This window comes from Rousettus aegyptiacus, unplaced genomic scaffold (genome assembly GCF_014176215.1).
Source record: "Rousettus aegyptiacus isolate mRouAeg1 unplaced genomic scaffold, mRouAeg1.p scaffold_m13_p_12, whole genome shotgun sequence".
Taxonomy (NCBI): Eukaryota; Metazoa; Chordata; class Mammalia; order Chiroptera; family Pteropodidae; genus Rousettus; species Rousettus aegyptiacus.
This window is the reverse complement of record NW_023416287.1, coordinates 48,154,161-48,179,308: the sequence shown is the minus strand read 5'-3', so window position 1 is coordinate 48,179,308 and position 25,148 is coordinate 48,154,161. Positions and strand designations below refer to the sequence as shown.

The following is a 25,148-nucleotide window of genomic DNA, read 5'->3' as shown; positions in this document are numbered from 1 at the left end:
CTGACCTTTTATTTTTTTTTCTTGCCCAATAACTCCTTTCTTTTAAAAAGACTTTCAGCTGTGAAAGTTAAATTTTTTAACACTCCCACCTTCATTCGAAAAAAAGCCAGTTTATCGTTCATTTGTAAATTCATTTCAAGCTTTAATTAGATCATTCCTTTAATCATATAAATTTTGTGCTTCTCTGACTTCTCCTTTGAACTGGTATAACACCTTACTGATTTCTTTATTAAACATGAGGTCAGTAAAATCTTTACCTGTTTATTTTTATATCTATATGAGAATCATGATTTTTCCTTTGATAATTACTTTTTTTAGCTTTTATATTTGAGTTTATTCTTCATTTAATGTTTAAAACAAGACCATAGTTGAATGATAATGATTATTTAACAATATTTTATATTCCCTATTAAAAATAAAAAAGGTGCCATGCTGCTTCCTGGTTAACTAGTGCCAAGAATGGATCTTAGTAAGAGGAACCTGGATTTAAAAGGTAGAAGAACTAATTAATCCTAAGGGGTTCAAGACATTAGTTTTTCTCTGAATACTGTAAAAATGAATGTAGACTCAAGCAACCAAAGTGGAAGTTGCAATGAAATTTAGAGAATAATTTGAGATGAATGAAAATAAAAACACAACATACCAGAACTTATGGGATGCTGCAAAAGCAGTGCTGAGATGGAAGTATGTAGTGTAAATGCTTAATGATGTAGAGCAGGGGTCCCCAGTCCCTGGGCTGTGGACAGGTACTGGTCTGTAACCTGCTAGGAACTGGGCCACACAGCAGGAGGTGAGAGGCTGGTGAGTGAACTAAGCTTCATCTGTATTTGCAGCAGCTCCCCAGCGCTAGCATCACAGCCTCGGCTCCACTTCAGATAATCAGGCATTAGATTCTCATAGGAGTACAGATCGGGACCACCGATATAGAGAATAGAAGACAATAGAAAAAAACAATGAAACCTGTGGATAGAAAAAGGGATTCAATGAACGTAACCTCACAGGGTGATCTGATTATAAATTCCTAAATGGGCAGATCATGGTGGATAGTCGTGCTCCAGGCATATAACTTCTTTAGTAAGAAATTTTTAAGGAAAACTTGTCTGTTGTTCTTGTGCATCTAGGTTAACACACCTTAGAGATGTCAGAATACCACTGTAAAGCATAACCACCCTTAAGAAAGCACATAATTTTGCTAACTACCCTGTAATTTAATTCCCACCATGCTTTCTCCCACCTTCATGTAATCTTCCTTATGTTTTCTCCTTAATCTCAAATGCAAAAAAGAAGTTGCAGAACTTATTCTCCAGAGCATCTGAGATCTCGCATATGTCATCAGTTTGGCTCAAATAAACTTTTATAAAAATTCTCTACAGGTTTGGACATTTTTTACATTGACAAACCAAAATCTGGTGCTTTGAAGATCAACAAATTTGAGAAACTTTAGCTAGATGATGAGACATGAGAGAAGATGCAAATAAGTAAAATAAAAAATGAAAGTAGAGACATTACTACTGACCTTACAGAAACGAAATGGATTACAATAGAATGCTATGAGCAATTTTATGCCAAAAAATTAGATTAAATGGACAGATTCCAGAAACACACAAACTACCAAAACTGTCTCAAGAAGAAATAGAAAATCTGAACAGACCTATAACAAGTCAAGAGATTTATCAGTTTTCAAAAACTTTCCTAAGAAGAAAAGTTGAGGACCAGATATCTCTGCCACCTCCCAACTCCCCACCCCTGCCCAGTTTTACTGAGATATAATTGACATATATCACTATATAAATTTAAGATGTACAACATAATGGTTTCACTTACAAATATTGTGAAGTAGTTGCCACAGTAAATTTAGTTCGCATTCATCATCTCATAGATAAAATAGAAAGAACAAGCAAAAAAAGAAAAAAAGATTTTTTCCCTTTGACGAGAACTCAGGATTTACTCCCTTAACAGCTGTCATATGTACCATACAGCAGTGTGAACTATTGTCATCATGTTCTACATTAAACCCCAGTACTTGTCTCATCGCTGGAAGTTTGTACCTTTCGACATCATTCCTACAGTTCTCCCTCCTCCTACGCCCGCCTCTCATAATCACAATCTAATCTCTTGTTCTAAAAGTTTTGCTTTGTTTTTTAGATTCCGTATATAAGTGAGATTATATCATATTTATCTTTCCATGTTTAACTTATTTCAATTAGTATAATGCCTTCAAGGTCACAAATCCATACCATTCATGTTGTCGCAAAGGGCAAGATTTCCTCCTCTTTTTTTTTTATTGTAGTTGAATAGTATTCTACTGTATATCTCATAACTTCTTTAGTCATTTGTAGATTAATGGACACTTAGGTTGTATCCATGTCTTCATAGTGCTCCTATGAAAAGGACTAAATGGCTTTATTGGTAAATTCTACCAAACATTTGAAGAAGAATAACATTAATCTCTCTCAAACTCTTCCAAAATATACAAGAGGAAAGATAATTCCTAATTATGAGGCTAGCATTGCCCTCATACCAAAGTCAAAGATGCAAGAGAAGAAAGCCATAGACTGATTCTTAAAAAGCTGCTGAATTCCTGAACAAAGTTAGAGGACCCAGACTTCTGATTTAAAACTTGTTTAAAAGTTACAGTGGTCAGAATAGTATGGTAATGGCATAGGTATAGACATATAGACCAATGGAAAAGAATTGAGTTTCTAGAAAGAAATGCATACATCTGTGGCCAAATGATGTTTGACAAGAAAGAGTGTCAAGATCATTCATGGGAAAAAATAGTCTATTCAACAAATGGTGCTGGGACAACTGGATGTCAAAATGTTTAAATTGAACCCTTCATACCAAATACAAAAATTAACAGACAATGGATCAGTGACTTTAATATAAGAGCTGAATCTATTAAACTTCTAATGGAAAACAGAGGGCTAACTGTTCATGATCTTAGATTTGGCACTGGATTCTCAAATATTACAACAAGAGAATGAGTAACAAATGAAAAAAAATGCATAAATTGAATTTCATCAAAGTTAAAAATTTGGCAAAGGAATCGAGTAGACATTTCCCTCAAAGAGAAGATACACAAATGGCCAAAAGCATATGAAAAGATGCTAGACATCATTAGTTATTAGGGAAATGCAAATTTAAACCACAACAAAATACCCCTTCGCACTCATTAGGCTGTTAGTTTAAAAAAAAAAAAAAAAGGAAAAATACTAAGTGTTGGTAAGGATGTGGTGAGATAGCCTCGTATATGGCTAGTAGAAATATAAAATGGTGCGGCCCCCGTGGAACACAAGTTTGGCCATTCTGCAGAAAGCTAAATGTAGAATTACCATATGACCCAGCAATTTCATTCCTAGGTATATACTATAAACAAATCAAAAACAGGGACTCAAATAAATACTTGGACACAAATGTTTACAGTAGCACCATTCACAATAGGCAAAAGGTGGAACAACTCAAATGTCCATCATTGGATGACTTGATATACAAAATGTAGTATATACATACAATGAGATATTATTCAGCCTTAAAAAGGAATGAAATACTGATGCATACTACAATGTGGATAAACCTTGAAAACACTATGCTGAGTGAAAAAGCCAATTGCAAAAGGTCACATATTGTATAATTCCAATTTATATGAAATATCTGGAATAGGTAAATTCATAGAGACAAAGTAGATTTGTGATTGCCAGGGGCTGTGGGAGGGGAAGAGTGGGGAGTAATTGCTTAATGAGGGTGGAGTTATTTTGGGGTAAAGAAAACGTTTTGGAACTAAATAGAGGTGGTGGTTGCACAACATTGCGAAGGTACTAATTTCCACTGAGCTGTTCACATTAAAATGGTTAATTTTGTTATGTGAATTTTACTTCAACAAAGACAAATGAGTATAGACTGCTTATACATTTAATATATGAATGTGAATAATTATTTTCCAGGAGGAAGAGGGTTAGGTCAGCAGTTTAGTGTTTTCCTACCCAAAACTCTCAGTCCATATAACGCCTGTGGCTTCTGGCATCCACACAGGAATCACACTCCGGGAATTCCCAGAATTATCTGCAATTCCATCTTATTGGCTTTATACGTTAACTCTGATTAATACAAATTACATGTGGCATACTTCACAGAAGCAAGAATCTGTAATTTAGGTGATGGTCATTTAATATTTCGATCATGTGAAGGTGGGACGAGTGTGGGGGGAAATGTTAGTGTAAAACGTTACATTTATATAGAGAATCTTAAAGAAGAATATGAAAGTTGTACTCTTATCCCTCCAACTAGATCATATCTGTTCATTAAAAAAAATACAAGGAATACCTTGTGTAGGATTACAAAATTCAAATGATACAGAAAGGCACAGAAAAAAGAGGGAAGGCTTCTCTACTTTGGACAATCACTGTGAACAGAGGCAATCAGTTCTTACGATTTTTTTTTTTTTTAAGGAAATGTTTTAAGGAAATGAGTCATTACAGATTTGCATGTAGCTTTTTCAATCAATATATTTTGGAGCTTTTCCCGTATGTATTGGCACATGTAGATGTACTTTATTATTTTAGATGGACACATAATCATCATGATGATTAATAGCATTTATTGGACATTTGCAGTGTGCCAGTGCTGTACTAAATGCTATGGACGTATTATCTCATTTAATCTTCATTGCAATAGTAATAGTAATAGGCCCTACTATTACTCCTGTTTCACAGATGTGGGAACCGAAACATAGAGGGACCCAGAAAATTTAAATTCCACGTGTCTAACCCCAAACCCATTCTCTGAACACCTTAACACTCTGTTCCCCTATGCAGTTAGTTTGTGGGAGAATTGGGGGTTATCATTATTTACATTCTAATCCTTGACTGTTTTCCATTCCCATTTTGTTAGTGGCCCTAAGATGTGTATACTGTGTGTCTCATACTCCAGGCTGTGACCTCTTGGGGGGTCTCTGTTTTATTGGAGTTCTCTTATGTTGTACTCCTCCAATTAAAAGACATAGAGAGTAACTAAGAAGAGTAAAAACAATTGTGATTAAGGTTTGCAAAATGGTTTCCAAGAATGGGTACCAGATCTTGATCTATTAGCCCAGAAAACAGTGTATCTATAATTTTTATAGCTTGGCATGCATACAAAAAGAAATCTTTAGAGTCTCTTATTCTCTGTAGGGGAGGCAAGGCCTGATCGTTCCTCTGGGGTGCCACACCAGTGAGACACCCTGAGACTTTCTAGGCCCCACTTCACCCCCGCCACACAGCAGCTGGGTTCCAGATTAAAAGGCTGGCCTGAGGAAGCTCCTGACCCTCGGGCTAGTGGGCCCTTTGCTGTTTCTTCCTTTTCTTAACACTAGGTCATTGTATCTCCCCAAACTGAGCTCTGGATTGAAATGTAGCTGGTCGCCTAGTTTACAAACTGTATGACATGAGCAGGCCAGAGGATAGGGAGTTGGGATGCTTCGTGAATCTGTGACATCTTATCAGAGGAGGGGATGTTTTAGAGACGTGCGTGAGCAAGAACAGTTGTACACTGGGATTGTGTGTTTTGGCTTTTGTAGAGAAGGAATTAAGTGTGATGATGTCAGCCAGGCTTGTTGCTACTGTTTTGAGGGAGCATAAAGAGCGAGCTGGTTTGAGTCTAGAATCAAGATTAAATGTAATAGAAAACTCAAGCTCCAAAATTTTTTCCTTCAGTCAGCAGAATGGCAGGATGCTGCTGCCGTCTGTGTGTCCTGGCTGACCCTGTGTTCCTGGCCACCACAGATACAGTTTGCCTTTTAGATCCATTTAACAGAAGAGGATCCTGTCTCGTGGTAAAAATGTAGGCTTGGCATGCTAGGATTCTGAGAACTCTTTCTTAAATATCCTAATCCGTTTTTGGGGAGTGGAACAGGCACACAAAACAGCTGACTCTGTAGGCAGATTTACCAGCATGTTTTCATATGCATCAGACACTTGGGAAAGTATTTTGTGTCAGTTTGGGTAAAACACCAGATTTATGGGTAGGAAACCTAAGTTTGAAATTAGCTGCTAAGATTGTGTGGTCAGATCATGGTAGAGCAGAAGTTTGTGCTCTGAGTTCAGAGATCTGCAGTCTCTTTCTTGACCCCTGAAGCTGTCCAAACTACTGAGTGAAGAAACATATTTCCTTTGGTTCATCTGACCAAATTATTAGCTGTAAACCTTTTGGCTGGTCGCCTCAATCCAATTGCAGTCTTCCTGGCTGCTTGCGAGAGAATTTGCTGGGGGAGGCCAGGGCAGCATGTTGTTGCTCCCCAGAATCAAACTATCAACAGATAAAAGGGTCCAAACCAGAATGATGACTTTGCTCCTGGAGCAAGTAATTATCTTTCATAGCACATTATTTTTCCTTCATTTTTTTTTTTAAGTAAAGTCAATCACTTGTATTTTTGTAAAGCTAGAACATAGAAATAAACATTCTCTGACAAAGGAGGTTGCGCATAGCTTTCTGTAACTCAGATTCTGAGAGCATGCATAGCAATGCATGACCATGGCCCATAATGCAGATGAAATATGCTCAAGCATAAAATGTGGCTGAGTGAGTGCTCCTGACGCTGTAGCTACAGGCAGATGGACTAGATGTTGCAGAAACCAGCTTGAGCTAGTGCCTGTAAAATAATAGTGTGTGTAATGGCAAAGTGAAGAGGCCCAGTGGAGAGGGGTATGGCAAAGTATAATATGCCCAAGGGCTCATCTATAAGATCCTTAGGGATGCTTCCTCCTGGGGGGTCAAGCTGCAGTGGACATCAGAAGGTTCCAATATGGCCTGAGGCCCAATTAAAAAAAAAAAAATCAGAGTGTCCCATGGAGCCCTAAAGTGGGAATGCAGCTGGGCCTCAGGAAGACGAGGGTGTATTGGGATCAGTGGCAGCCCTGGGAGTACTGTCTTCGGGCTGCTTGACTTCATTCTCTCGGCACAGCTTCCCCCCACCCCCAGCTCCCCTTGCTCCCCGGGACTGGGGGTTACAAGATGGCTGCCTCCCGCATTGCTTCACATGTCACAGTTCTAGTTTCAGGGAGCTTCGTTGCTGTGCGTTTCCCAGCCTCTGTGTGAAAGGGCACAGTGAGAGTCCTTTCTCTCAGTTCTTGGTTGTGCTTATTATGTCTGTCTGTGACACTGGTGAGGCTTTTTGAAGAACAGTGATGTGAAATCTGGAGATAGGGAGGACAGTTGCAGCCTCTACTAGCTTTAGCACCCAGTGATTTCTGTACTTTGGTGGCACAATGTTGAGAAGATCCCAACTGACATTTTTTTGAAATTTCTATTTCTGTGTATATTTTATATGCTGTATAATATCAGTGTGGTAGTATATGCATACAACTTGTAAATAAATATGCACATATTGGAGGATGTATGCAATCATTTTTTGTAGTCAGGGATGTGCAACAAAGCAGTTTGGAGATCATTATGTTATGGAACGTTTATACTACATATAAGATGTTTATCCACAATATCGCTAGGAGTATTTAGTGATTCATACAAGGGATGGTTCCTACCTTGAGAAGAATAAACTAGACATTTTCTTTCCTGACCCTAAAATAAACTTCTTAAAGAAATTTATATCCACAGATCTCGAAGTCTCCGTAAGTGGAATTTAATGGTATCAGTGTATGAAGTTCAAACACATACTTATATCCATTATTATAATTTTGAGGAGGAAGGTGGCCAATGCTGTGGGATTATTATCAAGTTGTCTATACTTATTTGCATATAATTATTTTTAATATCAAAGTTAACAAAAGTTACTCATTTACAAGTTACAAATTGCCTATATTTTTCATTTTGAGATTTTATAGTTTTGGACTTTTTCTTTCCTAGCATTTCAAGGCCCCTCCTGGTCCCTCATGCTGAAATTCTAGAAGGTTTTTTTTGACTTTTTAAGAATCCAGGTGTAGAGTGAAGACACTTCAGTGATGGGGAAAGAAAGGACTAGGAGATGGCGGTCTGGCACGGCCACACCCCATTTCTGTGAGCAGTGTGACTGTGAGTTACACTGGGTCTCAAGTTTTCCATGTATAAAGTGGGAATAACAATGTCTCAGAGTCACTGTGAAGAGCAAGTACAATATTGAATGTGAGTGTGCTCTATAAGCCGTGAAGCCTCTGGAATGTAGGTTAAGGTAAAGAAAGGCCATCGTTTTAGTGTCTCATAAACTTTTGATGAAGGGTGTGTTCTAGCACATCATGCATAAGGGAAATTATGAGGTGCCAAGGATTATCTCTAGGCTTGAGCAATTACACTCCTGGTGGGAGGGAGATCGTCCCTGGGTGTGATGCATGGCTGCTGGTTTCTGTCATGAATTTAAGACAGAAGTCCACTTTTCGGGCCTGTTAAGGCCTTGACGTCTGGCTCCTTATCTTGTTCCTCCGTGTGTATCTTGTGCACTTATAGGTTAAGAGATACTCTGTTGAATCTCCAGTGCCTAACAGTGCCTGGGATGGCGTAGGCATGTAGGATATGTTTAGTGAGTGGAAGATAAATGCATCATTATAACTGTTTGTACCTCTGGGACTTGTCACAGAATTGGGAGCCCGGGTGGTGTTTGGGCAAGAGGCAGTAGGGTATAGGATGAAGAGCAAGAACTTGGGCTTTTGAAGCCTGGACCAGATTCTGTTGCTGAACCTCCTTGAGCCTGTTTTCCCAACTGTGAAAGGTAAGAATTGTACATCTCTCATAGAATTGGGATGAAGATGAAATGAGATCATGCAAGTTAACACAGAATCTAGCTTAACAAAATGTTAACTATCACCATCGCCATCATTAGGAATTACATGATTAGCGTTATTAGTAGCTCATTGATAATCATGATTTGGAAGGTAGGAAGCTCCATTTTTCCTTCACGTTTTTAACTGCCTTCTCTTTAATTTTCCCTTAGTCACCAGTTTTGTTGCAATTTCCACTAAACTGTCCACATGCATGTATTTTTTTTTTTTTTAGACCAGGTTCACTTCAGTGCCCTTGAGCTTAACCTCTGTCAGCAGGAACTTCTTACTGGCTGGCAAAGTTTCAGGTTGGTTTTCCATGCTGGAGGAGTGGAAGGTTATTTTTTTAGACCAGATTTGCACTTTAGCATTAATGACGTGAGGTTGGCCTTACAATTTAATATTCAGTGTGGCAGTGAAGAGCAGATCTGCAGTCACTTGCTTTCCTCTTTGACCTTCAACTGGTCTTTTGCTGGGGAGCAGTTTAGGACACTGTTTAAAAATCAGAAAGTGTATTTCCATGGCTTTACTGCTTATGTGAAGACTACACCAATTCAGGGAAAATTGTCCACAACTCAGTCTGTCTTCATCTGGATTCCTAGCAGGCACAGCCTCTTTGTCTCCTTTAAATGATGAAAGAACTAGGATGCCTCATCTTTGACCCTGGAGAGTGAGTGATGGGGGAGAGTGAGGGCTTCTGCTGACCTCCGCTCAGAGGCTGGAATGAGGGATAGAGTCTTCAGGTTGCTGTGTTGTAGGAAGCCTTGTGTTTCCTGGTCAAATTTTTAAAATTAAGTGTAATATTTTAGCATTTATTTCCAGAGAACAAAGATTGAAAGAGAGGATTATAGTTATTTTCTTTGAGTTGGAGATTCATTGATGACTTATTTGTATTTGTAAAGTCTCTTCAATACTTGGAGAATTGCTGGAAGACCATAGGAACTCTAAACCATGGGAAAGTCAGGCCAGCATAATAGTTATGGGGTGGTTTTTCTCACACTCTGTGGCCCAGCCCTCCTTCCTCTGACAGACCCCCTCTCTTGCAAGTCCCTTTCTTGACACCAGTGTGATATCAAGTATTGGCCTTGACATAGTCGACCTTTATAAGTATGAGACAATTCTTAAGATAGCATGGGTCAAAAACTATTATGATTTAACTGGAACAGTGATAGAGTTAGAAAGGTAGATAAGTTGTGAGCAGGCTGTAATATTCCTGGCTTATAAGTAACGTGAAGCTGTACTGACTGCTTGCTCTTCTATACATGGTCCACAAGAGTGTGTGTGTGTGTGTGTGTGTGTGTGTGTGTGTGTGTGTATCTTATTTGATTAAATCACATAGTTACAATCTAGTGTTTTAATTAAGGGATCATAACAGAATCTCAGCTTGGCATGAGTATTCATTCATATTAGTGAGTGGTCTGAGGATACTAACTTTTCAAGTTTGTTATGGTTAGGATGTATGAACTGTTCCTTTTGTCTGCCCTACAAGATTGGGCATAGAGTGTAAGCTGAGCTCTTGTTGTAGTCTTAGCATCAACATGATAGACTCTGGCCACCATCATCTATGAGAATGCTTGGTACATAGCCGATGCTCAATAAACATGCAACTGAAAGAGTAGCTTCTTAACTGGCCTCTGTTTCCTGTTTTGATATTCCTCTAGTCCTCTTAAAGTTCCATAACTGGGTAGATTTCATTGGTTGTCACTACCCTCAGGACAAAGTCCAGACTCCCTAAAGAGTGACTAACCACTCCCTTGGCCTTGTCAGTGGGTGTTCTAGGGCCTTTTCTGATTGATTAATGCATTCTTGCTCATGGTTAAACCATCCTGACATCGTCTTTCCAGACTTGTCTCTCTACCCATGGCACATTCATTTTCATGCCCCAGCTATTTTATTTCCAGGTTGCTTCTCCCCAGTGGGTGTATCAGCATCAGTTAGGGTTTAGTCAGGGAGGCAGAACTACTGTGTGATGGAAAAGGGATTTATTACAGTTGTCCCTCTTGAATCTAGTCTGGTGGCTGGTGAAGGGAAGGCCTAGAAAGAACTCGAAGAACAGAGGAAGCACCTCTACCCAGAGAAACTCTGAGAAGCCAATATAGCCAGAAGTGAGGGGCCTGCAGAGGGGCTGGGCTGATGTCTGCGGGCCGCCACTGCTTCTGCATAGCTGTTGCTGCTCACCGGCATCTGCAGGTAGGCCTGGAGCCCCTGCCAGCAGAAGAGGTGGACGTGTGAGTGGGCTTTGCCGGAAGCCTCGTTCTACCTGTGTGCTGAAGACCCCCAGAGTAACAGCATTCTTTTTTTTCTTTTTTTAATTAGCGAATGAATTTTTTTAATTTATATTTTTCAATTAGAGTTGATATTCAATATTATTTTGTATTAGTTTCAGTTGTACAACATAGTGGTTAGACAGAGTAATGGCTGTTCTTGACTTCCTACAGATTCCTCTTTTGGCCAATTCTAACCCAGAACCCTATGGAGAAAGGGCTCTTGGGAAATGTTGTCCCTGCTTTAGCCCGGTTGACAATAGGATAATCCAGGACAGAGCTTAGCACGCCAGTGTAGTAGTATCTGTGCAGGGTGTATGAGTGTGTCTGTGTGTGTACCTGCGTGCATGTATGTGAATGTGCATGTGTGGGCATGTGTGTGTGTGTGTGTGTGACACATGTGTACATGCATACACGTGCTTCAGATCCCCTGCAGGAATGTGTGCAGGAACATGCGCAGGAATGGCAGAAGTGGCGAGAAGGAGTCTCTTGGTTGGAAAGCCTCTTTAAGGTCAATCCCTTAGAGCAGGATCAACGGGGCAGGGCAGAGGAAGAGGCAGAAGGGGCATCTGCCAGCTCCTGGCCCATCCATCCACATGTTCATAGGGAGGCATCTTTGCCTTTTTTCACCTTTTTCTCCCCTGGCCTCTGCTTATCACATTGCTGGAAATCTCTTCCCTACTATTCTCTTCTTCCAGTCTCTAACTCTGCTTTCCTCCTCACCCAGCTAATTTGTCCTTTTGGTTTCAGATTTAATGCCCCTGCCTCTATGAAGCCTTCCTTGATCTCTCAAATGTGGATCAGATGTCCGTTTGTTTCCTCATCATAACAGTCATCATGGCATGTGATAATTCCAATTAACTTGTTTGTTCTTCACTAGACTAAGAGTTCTGTTGGGGTAGGGATGTATGAGTTTGCTGGGACTTACCGTAATAGCTATTTTCTTCCCTTCTTGATGTCATACAAGTGATAAGTGGTCTGGCCTTTCTGAGTCCAGGTTCTAAGCTGTGCATGCACATGTGTGTATGTTGATGGTTCATTCATCCCCTGCCTGCCTTCCTGTGAGGATGACTGGATGAACACTGCTGCTGGGACCTCTGCTCTAAAAGTGCAGCACAAAGGATGGGACCTTAAGACAGAGTAACTGATGATGTCTTCAGATTCACCAGATTGTAGTGGGTGGAAACAGGAATAAGAGCAGTAGGAGATTAAGCAGAATTGACAGTCTTAGAGATGAAGCAATGTGTGGATTTGAGATGGATAAGCAGTAGTAGCTTTGTCTTTTCCAGGAGTTGGACCCAATGATCACAGCCATTCAGAGATTGGGAAGGAAGCCTGAAATATGGATGCTCAGCTTCTTAAAATGGAAGGGACTTAGAGGGTGTTCGTGTTTTCAGCGCATCTTAAAAATCTTTAGGTCATAGGTGACACTGAGAATCTGATGAGGGACCATCTCACCAGAAAAGCTTGCCTACCCACAAGATTCACATATAATTTGGGGGGATATTGTGTGCCTGACGTCTGTGATTTATTTCTGACCCTCATCCTAGAGATGGGGCTAAAAAGCAGTGTGGAGACACGGAGAGGTTGGAGGGAAATGTCTCCTCGTCCTAATTCCAGAGCTTTTTCAGTCTATAGTTGTGCTTGTCACTTGAATGGAAAGGACTTTTGCCTGTTGTTGATGCAAGGACATTCAAACCTATAGAAAAAATTTTTAAAGGGTTTATTAGAGTTTATTTGAGCCAAACTGAGGACATGCCCAGAAACAAGATCTCAGTGGATTTAGAAAATGCTTTAAAAAAATAGAAAGAAAAAAAAAAAAGAAAGAAAAAGAAAAAAAATGCTCTAGAGAATGACATTTTGCAGTTCATTATATATACTTGGAATCAAAGGAGAAAATGTAAGGAAGTTACATGAAATCCATTGATGGTAGATTCAAGAGGTGTGAGAAAACAAACAGGGAGGTCTCTGGGAGTGGATAAAAAGTAAAATGGAGAGCTACATATTTCTTTTACACAGGTAGTGTTAACATTTAACATTTATAGTTAATAGAGATGGTATATGGGCAACAAGATAACAATGAGGAGTTTTGGTGCTCTGAGGGGTCTGGAAAAAAGGATTCCTCTCACATTTCAAAGATATTTGTCTAACAAACACAAGAACAATGGACAGGGTTCACTTAAGGCAAAGATTAACCTTTTACTAAATGGAGCAGGACTACCCACCGGGACCTGTCCATTTAGGAATTTATGATGAGAACATCCTGTGTAGTTAGTTACTTTTGGTCACTGAGCTTGTTAGGCTTGCTACACAGTCCTCTTTTTGTTCATACTGTTTATGGTAGTATAGAAATAACAGCAAACACCCTTAATGATCTTTGGGTGCTGTAGCTCTGATATGTTGATGCGTCAGTTTTCAGGATTGTGTCTGATCAGAATCTCCCACCCCTCACCCCGGGCTGGAGGGGGAAAGCACAGTGAGAAGGGGCGCATCAGTCCAAGGTGGTCCTGATAAACACATTTGTAGCAAGTGTGAGGGCAGGCTGTTTGCTTTGTCTTTTGTCTAAGACTTCACTATTACATATTTTCTTCACTCAGATTTTGGGTCAATTTAATGAATTATTCTTTAGAACAGTCTTCTGAGGTGGCTTAATAGGATTATCTAAAGCTGAGAGATGAGAAAAGGCTCTGGGATGTGTCCTCCATGCTTCCTTTTTCCCTCCGTCTTCCAGGTCCAGCCACCATCCATCCCGGCTGTGGTCCAACTAGTGGATGGGAGAACATTCCCGCATTTTCCCTGAAATGTCTTGTCATGGTTCCTAAGTCCCATGCTTGGTGTGTGAAGGGAGGACGTGGGACAGGAGGAACCAAAACAGCCCACCCATTGGGGTTGGATGCCCTGTTGACTCACAGTGTGAGGAAATGATACCAGATGAAGGAGAATGTTTCTAATTAGATGAAAAGGCACTTGATAAAATGGTGCAATGCTTCACAGGTAGCTGTGCAAATGGTTACTCAAAGAAACTCCGAAACGTCTATGACAAGATTTTAATGGCAAATTCTGAAATCTCCATTTCTCCATTTTCTGATCTTTGGTGCTGTAATATTTTCCCTAGAGGTTTACCCTAAGATTGAATTATTGTAGCTCTTTATCCATGACAGCTTCACTTGCTGACTTTGGGTTTATCTTCACTGCTTCAATCCTTCCAAATAGGTTTTTCAGTTAAAGCAATGTAGTATTTTTTTTTTTCTCATGACCCCAAGAATGGACTTCTGTAGGAATATTCAGAACCTCTATTCTCAGGCAGAGCCTCATAAGTCCTATACAACGTTGCCCTCACTGAGGGCCAACCTCTCACACTACTGACCTGCCCTCATCCTTAATTATCTACTCTGCCAAATGGGATAACTCTACCTCATTAAGGTAGCTGTATAGATTAAGTAAAATTGGTTCAAAGTCGGTGCTTAATAAATGTTATCTGCTACATCTGTAATACTTTATCCGTTGCTATGTAACAAGTTGCCCCCAGATTTAATGGCTTAAATCATTGTCATATACCTGAAACTAATATAATATTAAATGCCAATTATACCTGAATTAAACAAAAATTATGCTTAAAATAATAAGCACTTATTATCTCATAATTTTGTAGGTCAAAAATCTGGGCACAGCTTCGTGGGTCCTCCGGCTTAAAGTCTCTCACAAGGCTGCGATCAGGTGTCAGCTGTTGCTGCAGTCACCTTTTGATGGAACCAGGGCAAGGTCTGCTTCCAAGCTGCTTGGTTGCTGGCAAGATGCAGTTGCTGGGAGCCTGTTGTAGGTGTGCACTGAGGCCTTGCTGGCTATTGGCTGGAACTTCTCTCAGTTCCTTGACTCGTGGTCCCCCATGCACGGTGGCTTGCTTCATTAGAGCAAGCAGGTGAGAGGGGCTAAGTGAGAGTGTGAAAAAAAGGGAAGTCACGCATTTTATAACTTAACCTTGGGAGGGACATTAATCACTTTTGCCATATTCTGTTTTTCAGGAGCAAGTTGTTAGGTCCAGGCCACACACAGTATCATTGGGAACTGCAATTATAATTATTATTTATCCTTATTTGTTAGATCTGCAACTCAGGAACAGTGAATATTGAGAGTTTTGTAAAAAAAATTACAGAGTATAACAATAAAATCCAGTGTTTGGTGCTTGGTGTTTGGTGCCTCTGTGGGCCCAGTACTTCATGAATTAGTGGATTGTCCCTATAGGACGAGGGGAGCCTATAACTTTTGTCTAGTTTTGTCTAGACCTATCTTACCAAACCAAGAACCCACACATGTGTTCCTTGTGAGGAAAGAAAGGTGGCAAAAGTAGAGTTGGTTCATTTTACAGGAAGTCTGATTTAAACCAAAAAACTGTTAAAAATTTTTTAAAAGTTGTTAAGATCACACCTTCTAGGACTCATTAGATAAACTAAAATTTCTGTGTAGCTGCAAAGAGTATGCACAGTGGGACAAATTGCTCTCTGAAATGCAGGGAAGCAGTAGGGGCTGTTCTAAGAAATGAAGGAGTTATGGAACTTCCTCCTCTTCTGCATTTAAGCACTGTCTTCCTTCTTTTTCTTTTTTAAGTTATCTGAGAAACAAGGCAGGAGGAGAGACGGTGACCACGAGGATTTCTTCAAGTGCTGGGGTGAGGAGATGGTTGGAGCCTCTGGCACTCATCTTTTCTCACTCCCAATATGTCAGTGACATTGGCTCCTAGGACATTCCTTTGCCATCAGCAGGATCAAGAAGCCACCCCACCATTGGGACCAGAGCACTCCATGACTGAAGTACTCCTGAACTTCAGGATCTGTCAGATCTGCCAAATCTGGAATAATTAGAAGCAGATAATTTTAACAATAGTAAAAAAGGACAGTATTTTTTTGATATTATAAGTGTTTTCTTACTAGCATCAGTTTCTTTGGAGTGGATGATGTCTCAGAAGCAAGGCCATCCTTTTTTTCAACACTCATCTAAGAGTCAGAGAAGATCGGGGGTGGAGTCTTAGATCTTTGACACTGATGTCCTTGGACAAATTGCTTTGATATCCTCCTATAAAATGTTGCTGCTAAGACTTAATCAGACATGACCAAAGATATGAGGAGACAAGCCAATATGAGTGAAAACCTTTATAGACAATAGAAGTACACCCACAGAGGATCTAGATAATGGAATTATCAGACATGGACTTCAAAATATGTGTAATATGTTTAAGGAAATAGAAGTCATGATGTCAGAATTTGGCAAGCAGTAGAAAACTATACAATGAAAATTTTACAATAGAAGAAATACAATAATTGATATTAGGAAATTAATAAATGGGATTATTATCATGTTATATATGTCTGTAAAAAGAACTAGAAGATAGCTCAGAGGAAATTCTCCAAACTGAAACTCAGACCAAAAAAATAGAAAATGAAAAAAGAATGTAAGAGATATATATGATAAGGTGAAAAAGGTTTATACAGGCACAATTGGAGTCCCAGAAAAATAAAAGAGATATAATGGAGCAGAAGCAATCCTTGAAGAGTAATAGCTGATGCTTTGCCATATACAATGCCTAGCTATGCGCCTGCAACTTTTTATGTGCTCAGTACATATCAGCTTTTGTCATTGTTCATATTACTTTTTTACCCACTCCTGCTCCTATGAAAGATTTGTACTATTGGCAATATTACCGAAGTTCAAATCCACAAGACCATTTGTTTCCCAAAGATCTCCTTACTTTCCTGGGATGTTCTACTTGTACTAAAGGCCTGAGAGTCTGGTTCCCACTGGCTGAGATCCCCAGTTTGAAATTAGACTAAGTTTCCTCTGAAAACAGTGTCATAAATGGATATTGAGTTCTTCCTTGTAGAATGTAGTTCAGTGCAAGTTTGGGAAATAATCATTATTTATTTGTAGCATTATTCCAATGGAAAAATGCATATCTGAATTTCAAATGATTAGCCAATAAATGCACTTTTGTGACATAGTCATCAGCCCTCCAGTTGAGTATTGGTGATTACCTGTACAATGATCTCTAATCACCATCACCTTAACCTCCTTTCTGATTCCTTCATAAAGTTTAAGTCAGATGTGTAAATGTCCTGAATGCAGTATCAGGACTTTATTTTCTTATCTCTTGTCCTTGCATGTTGCTGACTGCACAAGCACTGAAAAAATGAATGAATGTGTGGATGGATGCATGCTTTATGGAGAGAGAGAGTTTGGCCAGTGAACAAAGTGCTGCTGGATGTGGTTGAAAGGGAAGTCTGAATTTTGATGATGCTTTTACTAGTTATAGGACTGCAGAGGATTCATGTAAACTTTTATACCATAGTTTCCCTATACGGGAAATGTGGACAATGCCATCTGTCCTCCCCTTTACAAAGGATGTGGTGAGGACTGAGTGAGATAAGTAAGTTAATATGTGTGTTTCTCTTTCCTTTTGAACCATCTAATCATCTTTCTTGTGGCTTTCATTCTCCTAGTTTCTGCTTATTTCTTTGTATTCTCTGCTTGGATTTTCCTGTGTCTCCTGATCATTTTTGCACCGCAAACGTGGCACGTTATTCTCTGTATGTAGACTTTAGATTATTTTGATATAGATCTAGAGGATTGTGGAATTTCCAGGCTATGTTCTCTAATGTCCATGGGGCAATAATCTAAATGCTTAAATTCATTATTGCATCTCTATGCTTATAATTAGGTCTGTAAGCTGTTTTCCCCCCATGAGGTAGAAAGAGAAAACAGAGTCTAGTGACTCTCAGATTGGGGGCAGAAACCACCTTTTCCAGCTTGAATTCATTTCCATTTTGTCATAATGTAGTTAGTTCCCCTTTGTAAATGGATTTACCACATTTGTTATAATATGCACCCTTAACATGTTTCAAAATAACCATGACAGAAGGAACTGTAACGTTGTTTCTGGGAATGCTCAGGAGCTTTTTATTTATGTCATGCTTTCTGCAAATCATTTTGTGGTATGGTTTCCTAAATACGGTAAGATGCCTAGAGTTGGATTTTCTTGAGTTTTTAGCTCACTTTTTTTTTAGAACATAGTGTGAAGGCTGAGATTTACTTTGCTTGGATAGAGGTCTACCAGAGAAAATCTGATAGAACATGTGGTAATAAAACAAGCATATTATGTACTTGAGTTTAATGATGTTCTTGCTTTTATGGCACTTTTTGGGGGGGGGGGGTAATGGTTCTTGTGACTTATAAATCTTGATCCTTTTTTTTCAGTGCTAAAGAATCTGGTAAAAAGTGCTAGGGATGTGTAGGAATTATTTTATACCAGCAAGATACTATTTAGGGCTCATGGGCCAGCCAAGAGGCCCATTACATCTATAATTCCAATACACCCTTGAATGGTATCCAGGAGCAAAGTACTTTGGTCTTCCCGTTGGAAGGGAGAATCAGGGTGATGCATCGGAGGTCTCCGGGGTGCGCAGTGGCAGCTCTGGGAGTGATATGCAGTGTCTGACCTCACATCCTCAGGTTCCTCAGAAGCAGTAACCTTTGACTTTGTGTGTGTGATCGGGGTTTTCCATAGTTGCTTTGTTATAATTTCAGTGCAGAGGAGTGGAAGGGGGTGTGTGTCCTCTCCCCCTTGTCCAAAGCTTTAAAAAAGGCTTGGTGGGTTCATGTGGAATTTGTGCTGCATTTCTGTGTGGTTTCTTTGTCACCTCTTAAGTGCTGACTGCAGAGCTTCCCAGATTGGATTCCTGAGCCTGAGAGAGGGTACTCCTTTGTGTTGACTCCTGTTCCGTTTCATGTTGTGGGTGGAACCAGGTTTCGGGCTATGGAAAGGAGGGCAGGTGGTGCCACTGAGAAGTGCTGGGTGGCTGGAACCCAGACCTCTGACACGGGGTAAGCGGAAGAAGCCCTGGGCGTGGTGCCCTCCCCATACAGGAACCGGCAGCTCTTTCCCTCATGATATCCCTCTTTAGCAGCAGCACGCCCTTCCTCCATTCTCTCCTATCTTCCTCGAAGTGGAACACATAACCAGGTGTGCACGGCGCTGCCCTGAATGGCATCTGCTTGTGGTTAGTCTCCGTATAAGGCAATTGTGTGCAAAGCGGGGGGGGGGGGGGTGGGGGGTGGGGTGGGGGTGGGGTAGGGCCGTGGGGGTGGGGTGCTGGTGGCCATATGCGGTGCCCTTGACCAGACCTTTATTCCACTGGGTCAAACTCTGCGGTGCTTTGGCTTTCCTCACCTTTGGGGTCAGAAGATCAAACCATTCACCATTCCATGGTTCTGTGTGTTTCTCTCCTTATTTTGTTTTCCTGCACAAGATCTCGCTGGCCTCTATAGTTCTCCTAAATTTCTAGTCTAACTCCTATATTATATATTAATGTGTAAGACACTTAAGACTTTTTAGTACTATGTAAGGCTTAAGGTCTAAAAAAATAATGACTGAATGAAACAAACAAATAAATGCAAAAATCCTTGCCACATGGATTCTCTATGACCCCTAGAGCAGAGACAGATCCTGGAATTATCATTTCCATAATATATGTTATGCAAAGCTTATTCTACCTCTTTGACATTTTGATAGACATGAAATGAAAGCTTAAAAGATTACTTATTATGGCATAACTTATTGAATATATAGTTATTTTTAGGCCATTTCTAATGTTTATAAATACTTCAGCAAACTTTCGTGCTCTCTTTTTTTCCTTCTTTTATCTACATTCTTAGAAATGATATTTCTGTGTCTGTGCATCTTTTTATGTTTTATAATTTTCTTTCCATAAGAAGCACATAAGACTTATATATCACAAAACTTGAAAGTCTACAATTAAACCAGGATACTTCAAATTTCAAAAAAAAAAAAAGGAGCATGTTGATTTATAATGTTATCAACAATATATAGTTCTTACTAGTTTCCCCTAAAACCTCACCACTTGTAAAGGTGTCTAACACATCTACGATGCAGCATTTAATGAGGTTGGAGTGTGTTGACTGTTAGGAAGAGTCAGTGATGGGGAGATGACAGCCATTTGTTCTGAGAACCCACCGTGATTTTGAGGTCATTTTTGTATTCAATAAAATAATGTATCCTAGATTGATTAGTGAAGTCTTCCAATAGAGCAGGATTATATTATATAGCAGTGATATGTCTGCCTAGGATTTACTGTTTTTTATCTTGAAAGGTGGGAACCCCTACCTGAAGCTTGTTGCAATAGTCTAGGAGTGACTCGAGTGATGCTTTGAGTTTTATGTGGCAGCAGCTGAAAGTTTGTGGTTTGTGATTTTATAATTACATATTTGCATATGATTAATAACTATGACAGTTCAAATAGCAGAGATTGTTATGTCAGAGTAAGTGGTCATTCTCAGAGAATTGTATTATTTGCCCAAAATAATATCATTTATGGGAGGACTTGCATGAGGGATCCAGTTTCCAATAAGTAGATGGGACCAATTGGTAGTCCTCAGCATGTATCTGACATCAACCTTACAAAGGAGAATACAGTGAAACACAGGTTATCCCCCAGAGAGAATTTTACTAACCTTTATTCCTGGTTTGTGGAATCAGGATTGGTTTTATTCAAATATTTCCTCAGTGGTTGGTAGTATGTCCCTCTCATTACAGGCAAAATCAGTCAGTTAATCAGTCAATCAATCAATCAATCAATCAATCAATCCTAGCTGCTGTATCTTAAGAACACATGATGCTATTATAGAAGGTGAAACTGGAAAGCAGTAATAAAAGTATTTGTGAGTTCTAGAAAATAGACTTTTTTCTCTTGAAGAAATTTACATTTGGCAGGGAAGTTGATTTTACTTGGTAAGAGCCTTTAAGAGGCTTTTACTGGGACTCAGAAAATTTGATTCTGAGTCTACCAGGCAGCTGTGTGACCTTGAGGAAGTCAAGCAGCTTCCTCTTTTGAAAAACTAGGAGATTAGACAAGATGGGTTATTCTTGTGAAATGGAAAAATATATGCATAGATGAGTTTCCTTCCATCAGTGTAAGTCCACTAAAAATAAAGTGGCCTTTAAGGAATGATGGGCAGCCACGATCCATCCACCTCTTTCATCCTTTCTCTTTCGTCAGACTCCTTAATTCGCCCAGTAGGTTTTTTCTCTTTTCTTGCTTTAAACCTTTTTATTTCCCTGTGTGATAGTCGTGACTCACTAGCGTTTTCCTCTTGTGTATGTGTGTCACCATCTGAAAGAGGTTCCTGCAAAAGAAGGAAATCACAAAGCTGAGTGATGCATGAAAATTGCCCAGTGTGTCTGGCTTCAGGCTCTTCTCAGCAGTCCTTGAGCAGGGTCTTCCCCTGGTGGCCAGCCGGAGAACAGCAGTCATCCTGGTAGATGGAGGCCCTGGAGGTCATTTTTTAACCCACCACAAAGCCTCTGGCCAGAGAATTTTTGAGGCAATTCTTTGTATACTGAATATTTTCTTTTCTGAGACAAACTAAAAATTTGCCTATCTTTTTGTCTTTTTTTTTTTTTACCCCCATTCAAATGTGTAAGTGAATGAAAGGGAAATGTTGAGAGTTAAATTATAAAAAGAAAAGAAACATTGAGTGTATGTAGAATAATTAATTACTAAATCTAAATTTGAACAGGTTTGCTGCTTTAACTGTTCAGAAAAGCTGGTGTTTTAGCTTGAATTATCTGTAGATGAGTAGAGATGAATGAGACGGCTTTTGAATTTTTCATCTTCAAGGTCATTTTAGGGTTGCCTTTGCAGATCTGTTGTGCTTTTTTGGAGATTTGGAGCCAGTGGTTTTGAGCAGAGCTCTTGGATAGAGTGAATGGATAGACTCCTAGAGCAGAGTCCTGGTTGTGAGGATGCTAAGTCTAGCCAAAGCCCTGTTCACCAAGGGCCACTTACAGAGAGAGTGAGTGCCTTGGCGCTTATAGGCACAAGGGCCTCTTGGGCCTGAGATGAACTAGAGGCATTTCAGAGGGGCAGTTTTCTCAGCTTAGAAGTAGAGTGAGCCCGGATGTAATCTGAAAGGATACCAAGAAAGTCCAAAAAGGAACAAAGCTTGGGAGGTAAGGATTTGTGTCCTGAGCTCTGGGCTGTGGGTTAGCTGCAGGCAGAGCTGGCCTGCCCACCTCTGTATGCTGGTATTTACCTCTGTCAGGTACCTTTCATGGCTGTGGAACTCTGGGAGGCAAGGAAGGGGGCATGTTATCTCGCATTGGCCACAGCTCTCCTACTGCTGGCATGTGGAAGGTAGCATGTGCTGATTGCTTGCTGGACCAGTGAAGAATGGACCAATGGAAGAGCCCTGAGAAAGAGAATTCCTAAACTGTGCTAGAGAGACCTGGAGAAGGACAAGTTAGGCTCTCTCATTAACCTGCCTTCTCATTATGGGAATAGCTTCAGTGGCTGCAGAGAGGGCAGAGACTAACCATTTAGCACTTCTTGTGGGATCATAAATTTGAAAGTTCTCTATGAGAGGTGGGGAGGGTATTGCAATTCATGAATGTGGTGATGTAAAAATAAAAATTGGTGAGGTCACTGTTGGGGGAGAGGTCCCCATCCTGCCCACTTGGCAGTTTGCAGAAAACAGCTCGTCTTATTCTGAAAGAGTGTGTTTTCCTTGTCTTCAAGGCAGGGCAGCACAATTCATCATCAGTTTTCAGTTTCTCTGGGGTTACATGGACCAAAGGACGGCCAAGAGCTGCTCATACAGGGGGTTTTAAAAGCAACTGAGATGAAAGAAAAAACCTGAGTCGTGGTTCTGGGGACTATGAGAACATTAGCTGGAATCCATACTGAGGATGCAGCTCAGAAATAGCAGTGGCATTGATTTGGAATCTGAGGAGATGAGGTTTTAATTCTGTCATCTCCTCTTTGAACTCTGCACATTGATCTGCACACTGCAGATAAACGGCTTTTGACGCAGTTGTTTTATTACGGCTCAGAACCGCGAAGGTAGCTCTCGCTAGGATGGAAGATCTTCTGGAGAATGGTTTTCTGATGAGTATCATGAGCTAATGCCTCTCTTGCCCCAGGTTTGCTGGACTTGTCCCCTAAGAATAGGAGTGAGAAAGAGTAAAAATAATTCAGATTGCCAGTTGGTATTTCAAGTCTTATTTCGTATTTCAGTGTCTAAAGAAAAACACGTTTCTCTGAGTTTTAACATTTTTTCTTTCATATTTAGACTTTTAGTTATACCTTTAATATAAGAGAACTATAGGACCATTTTTTTTTCTTTTTAGCTAAATATATCTTGATTTGCTTTCACTTAGAGATTTCAAAATGCTTCCATGATCCTTTGAGATAAGCACATATTGACGAGGACTTACTTGTGTCCACAGGTTGTGAACCTCTTCTGGCCTTGCCACCCCTCTCAGAAGAGTAGCTGTTACTTTTGGGACAATCTCCTGACTTAGCCTTGTAACTCTTCCTTTGAAATTTCCATTTCTGCCATCATATTTTAAATTTCTAAGAGGTCAGTCTTACTTTCGGAATGATCTTTAAAATAGTCTACGCTTTTTTTGTGTGTGGATATAAATGCCTCGTATTTCTTAGCTGAAAGTTTATCTTTTTGAAAGATTAAATTGTATACTGAAAGCTCTGTTTGCACTGAGGCTTGTCGACTGATACACACATGGCCTTCAGTTGGGAGACTCAAAGGAGGACTCAGTTGGGAGACTCAGGTTCCGCAGAGTTTTTCCTCTTACTCAGAGGGGAATCCTGCCTCTTCTGCCTGGGCTCACACAAAGCAGTGACATCTGGTGCTTCCTGAGCTGAATCTGAAGTCCCCAAGCCCAGCCTCTGTGTGATGCAGGTTTCCTGGAGAGTCACCCTCCCGTTTGCTCCTAGAATGCAGGAGGGTCTGTCCTCTGAGGTTCCAAAGGGAGGCTTGTGGGAGCCTTTCACTGACTCTTTTTTTCAGTCTTGTCTTCCAGTTTTTGATATATTTGGAATTCTGTGGCATGAATTGATTTGCCTCTCATTATCTTTCCTCCCTGCAGGCACTTAAAGCTCCAGCTCTTCTTTCTCAGTGTCCATTGGGCCAAGTGCTTTTCATTGACATCGCTCATCTAGTGTTGTCTCTTCCTCTATCTCTTTGACCTTGTATGTTTGTATATTTTATTCCTTACATCATTTTGCAAGGGTTTTGGAAGAGACTGTATAGAAATACCTGTATTTGATTTCCAGTGTGTATCTGGACCTTTATCCTAATTAGCTTTAAAGAATTATTTAACAGAGAAGGAGCTGAGGTGAGACCTTTATATAATTAAGCAAAACTGGAGATTATTATGCAACCATCAGGTTCTAATGAGAAAATGTTAGAAATACAGAAATTAGAATTCATAGGGCTCACAGGGTGATACTTAGAAAAATAGATTACATATTTTTTGAGTGCTAAGGTTCTGAACAAAATCAATTCTGTCTCTATCAGAGTGTGTTGCCATATTTCTCCTCTAGACCTCTACAAAAGTTTCCAGGCTTCTAGAAATACATGTATTGTGAACATGCCAGTTTTAGTTTAATTATTATATATATGTGGGTCACGTTTCTAAAACTTACTTGTATCATACTTTTTTTCTTTCTATGAAGCAATACAATTTCATTGTAGGAAGTACTAGTAAGAAATAGTGGAAAATCTCCCCGCCCCTCCCATCAGCCAGAAATGACCTCTCCGGTCCTCTGGTTGTGTTTATACTTGGTAGAATTGGCACCCTTGGGCTTCATGGCTGTGTTCTTCCTCTTTTCCAGGACACTGGGGTTGGGAAATCGAGCATTGTGTGCCGGTTTGTCCAGGATCACTTTGACCACAACATCAGCCCGACCATTGGGTGAGTTCCTGTATGTTCTTCCCTTTTACATTTCTTTCTTTCGAAGCTCTCAGAGAGGTTACCTTGTGCCTAAGCCTTCAAGCGGTTTTCATCCCAGCCAGTGAGAATCAATCCCAATAGTAAAGACTTTGACAGAAATTCAGGCACGTTTAAGTTGTATGTCCTCATCAATAATTTTTATTTTTTTGGGTCAGTTGTTGTCATGCAGTAGCCTAAGGCCCGTTCTTTGATCTCCAAGAGTATTATTCTGCAGATTATGCCAGCTTTCTTTCCAGAAGGAAGATGAAGCACAGGACAAATCCCCAAAGGCTCTGGTATAACTTGCCTGCTAGTAAACCTAGAAATACTGTCCACTCACACAGCAGAGCTGTCTGCACAGTCTGT

At 40.1% G+C, this 25,148-nt stretch overlaps 1 protein-coding gene across 2 annotated transcripts in view; it reads left to right on the top strand.

The window, feature by feature from the left end:
• Positions 1–25,148, top strand: part of RAB31 (RAB31, member RAS oncogene family) — a 112,695-nt gene that overhangs the window by 24,671 nt on the left and 62,876 nt on the right. For both annotated transcript variants that reach the window (XM_016119869.2, XM_036229853.1), the window contains exon 2: positions 24,685–24,764. In XM_016119869.2, the coding sequence (XP_015975355.1) occupies positions 24,685–24,764 (80 nt within the window). The remainder of the gene's footprint in view (positions 1–24,684; positions 24,765–25,148) is intronic.